The sequence below is a fragment of the Cylas formicarius genome, unplaced genomic scaffold (assembly GCF_029955315.1).
Source record: "Cylas formicarius isolate icCylForm1 unplaced genomic scaffold, icCylForm1.1 PGA_scaffold_4__25_contigs__length_36172078, whole genome shotgun sequence".
Lineage (NCBI taxonomy): Eukaryota > Metazoa > Arthropoda > Insecta > Coleoptera > Brentidae > Cylas > Cylas formicarius.
This window is the reverse complement of record NW_026844334.1, coordinates 34,829,548-34,842,549: the sequence shown is the minus strand read 5'-3', so window position 1 is coordinate 34,842,549 and position 13,002 is coordinate 34,829,548. Positions and strand designations below refer to the sequence as shown.

The 13,002-nt window shown below is 33.2% G+C and overlaps 1 protein-coding gene across 5 annotated transcripts in view; it reads left to right on the top strand.

Annotated features, from left to right (window-relative positions):
* LOC132701219 (chaoptin-like) overlaps positions 1-13,002 on the top strand; it is a 701,991-nt gene that overhangs the window by 575,772 nt on the left and 113,217 nt on the right. For all 5 annotated transcript variants that reach the window (XM_060668992.1, XM_060668990.1, XM_060668991.1 and 2 more), the window contains 2 exons: positions 2,166-2,426; positions 6,413-6,565. In XM_060668992.1, the coding sequence (XP_060524975.1) occupies positions 2,166-2,426; positions 6,413-6,565 (414 nt within the window). The remainder of the gene's footprint in view (positions 1-2,165; positions 2,427-6,412; positions 6,566-13,002) is intronic.

Sequence of the window (13,002 nt, the reverse complement as noted above, 5' to 3'; positions counted from 1 at the left end):
GAAATACGATTTTTTTTAGTGCTCAAAGAAAATGAGGAGTTTCCTGAATTAACGGATCCAGATTGGCTTGGTGATTTGGCTTTCTCTCTAGACATCCGCACATATTTAAACGAATTCAACACAAGTTTACAAGGAAAAAAATTATTTGCTTATGATTTAATGCAGAAATTAAAAGCTTTTAAAATGAAACTTCTACTTTTTTCCACAAATCTTGCTGAAAGCAAATTTGATCATTTCCCATCCTTAAAGACCATTTCCGCAATAATTTTAAAAGAAAAAGCTCAAATGTATACTGAAAATATTCTGGCATTACGACTTGATTTTGAAAACAGATTCGAATGTTTTAACAGAATAGATAAAATACTGTCGATTGTTAGAAATCCATTTACTGCAAATATTGAAGAAGCTTCTCCAGATATTCAATTAGAATTAATTGCATTACAGTGTGATCAATTATTGCATGATAAATATCGAGAAGAGGAAGATAATTTGTGTAATTTTTATAAGCAATTGGATAGTAAAAAATATGTAAATCTAAAAAATCTTGCCAAAAAATATTTAGTATTATTTAGTTCAACTTATATTTGTGAACAGACATTTTCTTTAATGAATCACAATAAAAGTCCTACAAGATCGAGATTAAATGATTTACATTTGGAGGCAGTATTAAGATTAACCACCACAGAAATTAAACCTGACATTAAAAAGATTATAAACGAGGCAAACCGCCTCGAATTTCTCATTAATTATTATAGTCTATTCGTTATTATTAAAATGTTTATTTTGTATTATTCTATATAGATATTTGCTGTAAGTTAGCTATGATTTATAATTATTCATACATAGAAGTATATATATATATATATATATATATATATATATATATATATATATATATATATATATATATATATATATATATATATATATATATATATATATATATATATATATATATATATATATATATATATAGATATAGACGTTTCGCCAAAATCTCACTTGGCATCTTCAATGCTCGCGCTCCGAAAACACTTCGAACACAATGTTTTCGGAGCGCGAGCATTTGTTCATTTTTTGTTTAAAATTTTTGTATTTTTTATTAGAATATTAATTTTATAATTATTATATATTATATATAGGTATTTGTTACATTATTTATATTTTCATAATAAAATTTTGTTCATTTTTTGATTAAAATTTTTGTTTTTTTTACGCCTGGCCAGCGAAAAAAGTTTTTTTTTTCAATCCGGCCCGTGACAAAAAACTGTTGGCCATGCCTGGTCTAGATTCTAATTACACTACCAGAATACACATTGTTGACGATAATTTTCATATTTCACATACAGCTACAAAAAGTGGAAAATTAAATTTATTGGAAGCCATCAAGATTCACAAAATGAGACATTGAAATGTATTACTTAACGATCTATTAGATTTAAATTTATTGAACTTAAATTCTCACAATAACATTAATTAAAGTTTTATGGTCATTTTTCGGTATATATAGTAGCAGGTAGTTTGTAAATATTACATTTGATAAAGACAGGGTGTTGTCGAAACAATTGTCATGTCAAAATATATAATTTCTTGAAAATCTGAACTTTTAGTTCTTATTCATTTTGATTGCCGCTCCGACAAAATTCGTCCCGCAATTAGAGTGAATATGAATGAAACACAAGGCAAGGCAAGGCAGCCAAAAAGTACTCTAATGTATTATAAATGCAGCGCAACATAAGAATAAGCGCACATAGATCTTATCGAAAAAGGGCTGCAAAAATAAATTCCTACTTGAAAAAAGAGTTTAGCTTGTGATCATCAAAATCAAAAGACTTTTCGTATAACTCGCTTCGCGGCAAGGACCAAATAATTTTTCAAAAGTAGACACAAATTATAGAATGTAAACAAAACAAAAGAAAACGAAACAATCATTATTGTATTTTACTATTGTAATTGCGAAGATAACTTACGAACGGTTCGAGGTGTGTAGGCCTTCTAAACTGAATTTATGTGAACTTTACTATAGAACTTTTAAGTTGTCGACCCTATTTACTGATCCCTGCAAATTTACATTTTATTGTTCTCTCGCATTAAGCAACAAGCTATAGCAGATTTGTATCTCAATCATTTCTGTTATTGACAACTATTTATCTCATTCTTTGCAGGTGCGTGGAAAATTGCTGGATCGTTCCGCGCGCTCGTTAAAACTTTCTCCTTTATATCCTGGCACCAAATATGTAGTTTGCGTGCTGGCTTTGGGTAACTGGGCATCGGCGAGAAGACGTGCCACAGCTGAGTCAAGAATTGCGAGTAGAAAACCCACCACTCACAACGATTCACTCTTCACACGGCATGATGGTTTAGAAACTTTTGACCACGGTGTGGTGCCTTTTCTTGTGGATTCTGCAACGAGTAAATGCGCGGAGGTATGTGAAATTTTTATACACACTATTTTAAAATACTAGCACTCTATAAAGCCTGTGTTTAAGAAGACGGCTTTCAGGATAATGCAAAAGTATGATGATTTAACGAAACTAGCCTCAAGCGAACGATTTTTTACGGGTTGCAGAATCTTTATTTCTGAAATTATGCTTGAAACTGTTACAAAAAAAGCAAAAAAAAAGTATCCTGTTGGAAGAAAAAACACTTAAAAAAATATAGACAACCAGCCACAAAATATAAATAAGTAAAAGAAATTATTCACTGTGGGTCTTGCAATGGATAGTTTTGTTTTACTGACAGAAATGTAATTGCAGCAATATTACATTTTCAACTATTTTTTCGTTAATTTAAGAATATAATAATTTTGATTTCTGATAAAACCCGAAAGCGAGATCTAAGGTTGTGAAGTACCTTTACCAAGTTTATCCAGGAGATCATTATTGTTTGGCAATGAATATTAATCATTGACAAGGTCACGATTCAGACAAGTTTCATCCCTTTCATCTGCAAAGTTCTTCGTTAATGCTGCTCATAATTCATTCATTTTGAATGTTTACGACAATTTTTGCAAAATCGTTGGAATTACTAGAGTTATAAAAGTTAGTCATTAAAATTTCACACATTGGCATATAACGATTTAAATCGTTACGGTTTTCGTCAAATTAAGTACTCCGCCTTATAAAGTACCTTCGTATCACTTTCCGGGATACTGCTTAAGTAACTAGTACGTTCAGAGCTTTTATTTCTACTGATAATACTGAAATTTGTTAGGATTTTTATTAATATCGTTTTGAGTCTTAAAACATTTTCTGAACCATTTAAAAAAGTATAAAATAACAGTAGTAATAAACAATCGCTACAAATGCTGTTTTTTGGGTTAACTTTTTCTTGATATTCGCGATTTTAAGTGGCCTGCAGTTTGCTTATGTATTTCGACGAAGCCGATATTCATTTTTTTCGCCACCACTACACATGAAGAGTGTTGCAACACCAGGCGAGACGAAGAAAACTCTGCGTAAGTGGATTGCAGCCACCCGATTATTGAACTGAGGCTTTTACTTGATGAAAATCCATTTATCAAACTAATAAGAACTAAAAGTTCAGATTTTCACGAAATTATATATTTTGACATGACAATTGTTTCGACTACACCGTGTCTTTATCATAATAAATATCAAATTCTGCCCACTTATTTGTCGAAAAATCCTTTTTCCATTGTCAGATCAATTCCCAAAATAGATACAATAACCCTAGTTTATTAGCCTACTATCATGAAATTGTGAAGTTAGACCAGATTTTCCTGACTCACAAAAAAATTTATTAGATCGGAAACATTGAAAGCTCTTTTAATTTAAAATCATTTATGAAGAACCAATGTATCGTCTGGAAACGATTTCCATCGCTAGCTTATCTAACATATTTTGTAGTCATTCACTTATAAAGCATGCCAACAATACTAAGAACCAAAATAAACATTCTTTCTCTTCGAAATTCCATTCTGCATGCTTCTGCAATTCAAGCGAAGCGAGCGCTTGTCCTCTTTCTTCGTCGAACAACCCTCCTGGTAGATTGTCTAGCATTCATAAAAAAATGACCTCTCGTGTGTTTGAGTTCATTCTATTTGTCATCGAATTGTCAGTTAAAATCCAAGCGCAGTATTTGCCAAGCTTATCACATTTCAAGGTTGCACAGCAATTTGGTTCCAACCGTTGGTCTTGTGCGCGAGCCTCCATCGTAACATCGAAAAATATTAGTTCAACTGTGCTTGTATCAACTGCTTTAATAAAGGTATAGGATAGTCTTGTCACTGAAAGATGTCTTAATATTCTGCGTGTTAAGTCCATGCATTCAGATTTCTCCATTTATGGCATCGGAGATCTATCCACAAGACCGATTGGTACAATAACTCGCTTAGTTTGATCATCTATTCAAGAGGTGAATTTTGTCGTGGTTGATAAGATTTCATCTGCTATGCCTTGAAGATACATTTCTAAATAAGCTGTACCTCCATGTCGGAATATTAAGTTATCTGATCCTCACTTCAATGTACCTGAAGCTTGTAAAGCCCTGGAATCTGACTTTTACATCGATGATATATGCAGTGGTGCTTTCACTTTAGAAGGTACTCTACACACGCAATTGTAAATTGGAATTGTGTTGTTGCCTAATCTGGCTAATCTGCTCAACTTTGTCTTGGAAGCTCTCTCGCCAAAGTTTCAATGTCAAAATATTTAGGCCTCGACTGACTCTTCTGTTGCACTTTATTGATTATTTTTGAGAGAAACGGAGTCATTTCTATCCGGAGAAAACTGGTCCTTGTAGTTTCGAGAGGTGCGGCGCCTTTAGATCTTGTTAAGCGCTAGTTTTGGAGGAATGGTCGTTCGTAGCTTATTCTAGATTAGAGACAGTTGCATGTTTCAATTGGAGGAGGAGCTTGTGGACGAGGACAATGTGGACGAGGAAAAGTTCGTTTCTCTGTTTGTCAATACAACTTCGAACCAAAATGTTGTAGATTTATTGTTAGATACACAGCCACCGCACACAGGCGAATTTGATCAAAATGCTCGCCAATATTATTTATCTTAAAAAAATATCTAAAAATGATGAATAATGAATTTATTTAAGAAAAGTATAAACTTTAATGATAATACAGTACTTTACACTATTATTCCGCTACACGTAAAAATATACAGTGTGGTCGAAAAGTCGTACCTAAATTAAATGCTGATTAATATTTTTTTTTAGAATGACGTTAGAACATTTTTAATTTAGTTTCTTACTTGTTCACATTTTTACGTAATTCATTTATTTTTCAGTGACAGTTATTAAAACTTATTTTAACAACACGAACAATGTGTATTATTGAAGAAAAACATAAAACAGGTCTAATTTTAACCTTGAATTATGATAATGTATATGTAATTACAAAAACAATATTACAAAAAGATAATCGTAAATATTTTAGAGAAAAGGGGTAAAAACGAAGATGAGATATTGATATTTGAGTACTTTGAGTATTAAGAATTTCGCAAGTATAATCTTATTATTTAGGGCAATAAACAAGCAAAACTTTTATGACAAGTCTTTTTATGGACTATTGAAATTTGTACAGTTGCGTCTATGAAAATCTAGTACAAAAACATATCTCATAATTCCTGGTCTATTATATAAAAAAAAATCTGATTAGATACCTAATAACTTTCTGTGTCACAATTTTTTAAAATGACACAAGGCAAACACAGGTTTTAGACTGTCATGTACGCTCAAGTACAGAAACCCTTAATTATCTCCAAAAGTGCCAATATGTTTCGGGACTTTTACGCGTCAAAAGCGGTGTTGCGAAGCTTAATAATAAATCTGGAAACATTACCATTAGCATACAATACAATAGTAAATTTTACCAAAATTAAAAATATATACCAGCACTGGCAGCACTTCTTAAAAAATAAATACCCATTAAGATCGCAAATGTGACTTTTTTTATTGCAAGTACAAACACATATTTGTCCGTTTTTGGCTATATAATTTTCGTTTATTTATATATATTTTGTTACTATTTTTAGTCGCCGAATATGGGTGAATATTTATGCGCAAATTTCAATTTTTCAGTGTTCAATTTTTCTTCTACTTTTGTAACAGTTTCATGTCTAAATGCAAGTAGTATAATTTTGTTATCAAGTCTCGAAGAATAAATAATGTATTGCGAAATGTTAGCAAATTTAAAGTAGCGTGTTATCCTCAAATCCATAAAAACATGCTTCGGTTGAAGACTATGAAGACTAACTAACCCAAACTAACTTCTGTGTTAACTATACGTTTTGTGGATATAAATTAACAGAAAAGATAAACGAAATATAACCAGAAATAACATTTTTATAAAATCACTGTTTACAACCTAATTTAGGATTAACAAAAGATCGTATAGGTAAAACTACCACCCAAATTTGCTAATGTTACGTAAATATTTTAGGTTATCACTTTGGGTGCACCAGATTCGGCAATGCTTCCTGATCATTCTGTTGGAATTCAGTCGATACTTACTCGAAGGCTAGGTTTAATCATTGGTTGTTGTATGGGATTCATCGTTTTCGTCATTTTGGTATCCGTGTTAGGTTACCTTAAGGTAAGTTATAATATTGTTACACCATTCCTAGCTTTTCAAAGCGAGAGAGTAATGTGAACATAAATTTTAATGAGCAATGATAGGGGTCATTAATATTATCTACAACTCAAAAGTTTTATCGTACAGCTCGGATAAATTCATTATGATGATGATATACATGATTGTAATTACACAGATTAGCAGATAATTGAGATATCGTTTATTCTAAGACAAAATCAATAAAAATTTATAGAGATATTTAAAAAAAAAACTGCTTTTTACAATTCAATTTAGTTTGTAAATTTTAGTCATCATGTTTGGAGTGGTGAGCTGAACTATAGTTTTTTTTTTAATTTTTCAAAGATACTTCCATAGACTACTGCATTAATATTTACAAATCTTCTGGATTCCTCCTGCGGATAATGTGCGTCGGTTGTTGATGAATCGGACTTGCTGACTTTTCGCCAATCATTTTTTTTGGCTTCTTCAAAGCTTAACTGAAACTAGTTTATACTTATATACTGTTTAATTCTTCTTCTTAGAATGCCTATCCATTACTGGATGTTGGCGATCACATGGGCGTATCCTGCTGTGTCTGCTGCGGTGTGCACCAGTTCCTCTATTGTTTTTAGGCCTGTCCATTCCCATATGTTTCTTAGCCAGGACATCTGTTTTCTACCTAGCTGATATTTTTGGTTTCGAATTACATCTCCAAAGTAACTGGCTTTTATTCTTTTTATTGATGTAAGCAGCTCCCTTTCCTTTTTCATTCTTTGAAGGACTTCTTCCATCCCATACAGCAACACCGACCACACAAAGCACCTAACGTATCGCTGCTTAGATTTAGACTTATATCGCGGCAAGTGAGTACTTTCTTATACTTGTAAAATGCATCGCGGGCCATTTCAATTAGGCATTTAATTTCCTTGTCGGGATCCCAGCTCTCATGCAGCCAACATCCTAAGTATTTATGCCGCGCTACTCTTTCAATTGTCTATCACAGCGCCATCGTATCTTACGTTGTCTCTACTTACAATCATGTATTTCGTCTTTTTATGGTTGCCGTAGATTTTACTAACCCGATTCACATGATCTAATATTTTTTGCAGTTCTACGATGCTATTTTCGAGTAATACTGCATCATCGGCGTACCTAATGTTATTTATGTAGACTCCGTTTACTTTTATTCCCATTGGTTCATTTTCCAAGGCTTCGTTAAAGATGTTTTCGGGGTAAAGATTGAATAACATTAGTGAGAGAATGCACCCCTGTCTTACTTCCCTGAGTATTTGAATATCCTCAGTGTTGATATCGTTTGATGCCATATGTGCTGATTTACGCCAGTACCAACTCTCAATGAACCGTATATCCTTCTCGTCAACATCAGTTTTTCTGAGTATATCAATTAGTCTTTGATGTTGAACCCGATCGAATGCTTTCTCATAATCTCCAAATCACACAAAGACATCCTTACGAACATCCCGACAATTTTGGGTCAATGCCTGCAGTCCAAGGATAGCTTCTCTGGTTCCCAGTCCTGCTTTAAAACCAAACTGTGTGTCATTAATGTTAGCCTCCCATTTTTGGTAGATTCGCTTGTAAATAACTTTAAGAAATATCTTTAGCATGTGGTTCATAAGGCTAATGAGGCGATATTCATTGCATTTCTTGGACTTATTGCTTTTTGGGATTGGAATAAATGTTGACTTAAGCCATTCTTTTGGGAGGTAACCCGAGTTATATATTTTGTTGAATAGATTTTCAAAGATATTCTTCGATCATTTTGATAATCTCTGCTGGTAATTTATCTTTTCCGGGCGCTTTGCCCTGCTTGGCTTCTGTAATGGCTTTTTAAATTTCGTGCTTTGTTATAGGGGGACCACTAAGGTGTTGGGTATACACTAAGTCTGGTCTGGTATCATCCTTAAAAAGTTTCCCACAGGTGTCATGTTGCTGTTGCAGGCGTTCTTTCTTTGCATTTCTTTGCATTCCTGTTTCACCCATTCGTTCTTTGCTGGTCTTTTTGTTTAATTAGTTTGTTAATCCTTTGGTATTCATTCAAGTGGTTGTTCTTATCAGAGCGGCGCTTATCCATCTTTATCTTGAGCAATGGTTGTCATTGTGGTTTTGATGCTCTCCCATGTTTCGTCGAGTTCTATTTGTGTAGTTCTTACCATGTTTTTTAATTGTTTATTGAATTCTGATTGAACTTCTAGTCTCATTTCCTGGTTTTTTAGGTTTTCGATATCTAATCTTGGATATATTTTTGATTTACCAACAACAGAAAGTTTAAGTTTTATTTTTGCTATTAACAATTCATGATCTGATGAAACGTCAGCTCCTGGGTAGGTTGTTACTTTGTGCCTGAAGGTACCGAAGCGACGATTTACTGGTATATAGTCTATTTGGTTCCGCACTATATTTTCTTCTCTATCTTGAGGAAATTTCCACTTTTACAATCTCCTAGGTGGTAAGCAGAACCAAATATTTAAAACTTTCTTCTTGGCAGAACTGAACCAGTCGATCTCCTCGTGTGTTTCTTGTTCCGAGGCCATATGGTCTCCCTCTATTACAGCTGAATTTCCTATTTTTGCATTGAAGTATTATATTCATGTCATGTGGCTTAGTGAGCTTTAAGAGGTCTTTGATTTGTCCATAAAACTCTTCCACATTCGTCGGGTTTTTCTATTGTCGGTGCGTAAGCTTGAACTATATTTATATTTATTGGTTTAGCCTGGATCCTCAGAAGCATTGTTCGATCTGAATATGGTATAAAGTCTATTACGCTCTTGGCTATTTCTTTTCATACTATAATTCCAACACCATTTCTGTGGTTCCTGTCTATCTGCTTTCGCAGATTCCGAGAATGAAGATATTATTTCTGTCCATTTCCCGAATGGTATAAGCTAGCTACCCTGCTTCAAACAAGGTGCGCACATTCCATGTTCCAATTTTAACAGTTTGTTTATTCTTGACTTCGGGGATTTTTAGCACCCTCGTTTTGCCGGAGACTGAGGGCCGTACATTTTGTGACTCCATCATGTGACTTTCTCGGGATTCTGATGAGGTGGTTTCTGCTTGCCTTCCTCATCGCCGTGCAAACGCCGTTGTCGTGGTTGCCACTGCGCCGTTTGTTATCTAATCTACAACCATTTGGAAAATACTTACTCCCTGCTTGTAGTTAGTTCTCTACAGCCAGCTGCCGCTGTTCAGTGCTAGTTTTTGGTTAGCCCCGGCTATTTCATTTCACCGGTACCACTTATATCTTAGGAGGCGTTCCCCTATCCACCACCCGGGGAGGCGTCCGATGGGGGACCAGCAACCCCACACGGGACTGGTTGATTGGGCGGAGCAAAAGAAAAGCCATTGTCTCAGAAGATTGGGTCCCATATTGGGTCCCATATTGGTCAAGTTAAAGACCTGAGTTACGTTTAAGATGGTTTTTCTTGTTAAGAGATATCCGGTTGGCTTCTTAAAGCCTAGCGGAAGCTATTTCCGGTGAAATAATGAGGGGCTCTGCAGTGCTTCCTATCACATTATTAGTTTCCCACATTCTTCAGTTTAAATCACCTATTGAACGCAAAAATTCATTTATTCATCATTCGTTCTTATTTTTGATAGTTTCTTTTCGGCTTATACTTTTTGGTGACCTGATGACAATTATTCTCGTCGGTATATTATTGTTTTCATTTTGTAGAAACGCGGTTTTATTAATTTTGTAATTTTCACCGCCGCATTTGAAATATGTATTTGTCACTTAATTTAAATCGCAAATATCTCAAAAAATATTGGAGATACATAAAAACGCTTAATTTTAAATTGAACACAGAATAAAAAAAAGTGGGACTGAATTGAGATGGGTTTGTCATAGCTACCGATTCCCTATAAGGTATTACAACAATCAAACAGTTAAACCAGATCTATTCCAAAATATGATCCCAACGAGTAATATCAAAAAGGTCCAAAATTTGTTACATAGTTTAAAAGTTTAATTAGATCAGAATTATTTTTAATTCAATAGCCAATTTTATATTGCTAAAGAAGGATTAATTATTGGAAACCCGCTTTCTGGGCAATTTAGAAAATATTTCAAATGAACATCCTCTGAGTAAAAGTTTTCTTTGGAATGAAAAGCAAACTACTGTCCTTTTTGAATCATATTAAGTCAGTATCAAACTGAACTAGAAAACTCTTCACATTTTCTGGACTTAACTATAACTAAACTACTGAACAAACTAGATTTTCCAACTTACTATAAACCTGTACATTATACATAATAACTCAAGCCACCCTTATACGCTGCCTTTTATTCTTTTATCTAAAGACCACTTTCCACAGAAAATTTTCAAAAAGAATTAAATATTATAAAACAAAAAGCTATGACAAAACAATAGTTATGACCTCTCTTTGATAAATAAAATTATAACTAAAAGACAGTTTCACATAATTCTGAATCCTCTAAACTAAAACACGAAAAACTCAAAAACGAGTAGTCTACAAGCCAAAATGTGGATCATGCATCAAAATTAGTATTGGACAAAGAGGTACGACATATAAGCACATTAATTCAGAAATGCACAAGTTTGACGATAATTTAGATATTTTACATAATGCATCAAAAATGAACAAGATGAGGTATTCAATATACAATGCACACAATACACACATACAATAACAGTAATTAAGAATATATTACTGGTTATATATATAGTCATCGGAATATTGTAATATTTGCATTTGCCGAAACAGCTGCCATAAACCACTAAATATCTGTGAAAATCTGAACATTTTTTGTTTCAAATAAATTGTAAAAATTGGGACTTTTATGGAGGTTCCCATCGGAAGCTTTTGCGGAAAACTACTACAAATTCCAATTTTCGGTGTATGTCCTGTAAAAGCGAATACATGTTTTTTTTTTCACGGTTATCTAAATTGATTTCTATCAACTTTTTGTTTAAATACGTTTTTTCTTATTTAAGTTGACTGTTAAAGTTGTCGAGAAAAGATAAACAACATTTCTCACTTGAAGTGACGCGTCGAATATAAAAATGGAAAAATACCGAGTGTTTTCTTTTTCTTTTATAAAAAAATTGGTTTTACTTTCGGCAAAAAGCGGAAGCGCTATCCAATTGTTTTATGCGTCAAATTATATTTATACAACATCTCTAAATTTCAAATTTATTCAATTTTTTTGTAAGAGTTAACGCCGGGCTACAAATTTCATCGACTCCGGGTATATTGCTTTCTAAATAAATTGTTTTCTGTTGAGCAATCAACCTATTATTACTATAAAAACAAACTAACGTGCAGTTGTATTATATTTTTGTTTCTTAATATCGTAGCTGAACTTAAATTATTTGTCGCTTCAATATTCCACGTGCATGTACATATTGAATTCCACGCTCACTTTAAAAGACAATTTTTTTCAACTGAGATGCAGGACCTGCGGTGGAACAATAATCTTCCGATGTCTTTGTTCGACGGTTCTTCTTTATCCACGAGAGTGTGCGATTGTGTAAACTTGTTGGAAGGTAAGTGCGAGTATACTTACATCAAGAGGACCCTCTCAAGTGTACCGGCTGGCGCTGGAGGTATAAGCGACAGAAATTCATTCTCTTGCCCCACAAATGCGGTGTCTTGTAATAATGAAATAGTTTTAAATGCAGCGAATAGTTGATTTTTTATTATTTGAGAAAAAAATAGGAGAACGTGTGAAAACATAAATTTACTTGTTCTAATGAGTTTTAAAGTGGGAAATATAAAACCGCTATTACAATCGAGTAGTATAGACTATTGCCACTACGGTCTATATTCTCTAAAGATGGATAGAATAACGTGTGTTTTTGAAAAATTTAATGTATTATCAAACTCTCAATTTGACTTACGATTACTTGTCGACGGATATACTGGTCAGCAAAATTGCACTACCATTATATTTAAAAAAATGTTTCTAATTTCATAATACCCATAAAATATTTCCAAGTCTTAATTTAGTACATTCTCATTCTAATTTAATAAGAGTATTAACAAATGTTATAATTGCAAAAGAATATAAGAAAAAAATAAAAGAATAAAACAAATTTAAACAAATATATATTAACTTTAGTTGAAAATAATTGATAACGGATATTCTATCCTCTATTTTGAATAACATCACGGCTGCGATTATTCATGCTTAAAAATACAAACAATTCTCACCAATATGAGGGTCAAATGATATCCCATGTTCTTGCAGGATCTCCTTTATGTCCAGGGTGGCCCGTTTATTAATAAGTGAAATAAAAAAGGTGGGTTAGATGATTTTCATTTTCACCGGATGACTGTTCGCTGTGGCCAATACAAACTATTTTATTTCAAATAGACCACCCTGTATATTGAAAGAGGAGTTCAATGATGTTTAATAGTGTGGGGTTTAAACGCAAACGGAATTACATTTATCATTGGCCCGATATTTAATT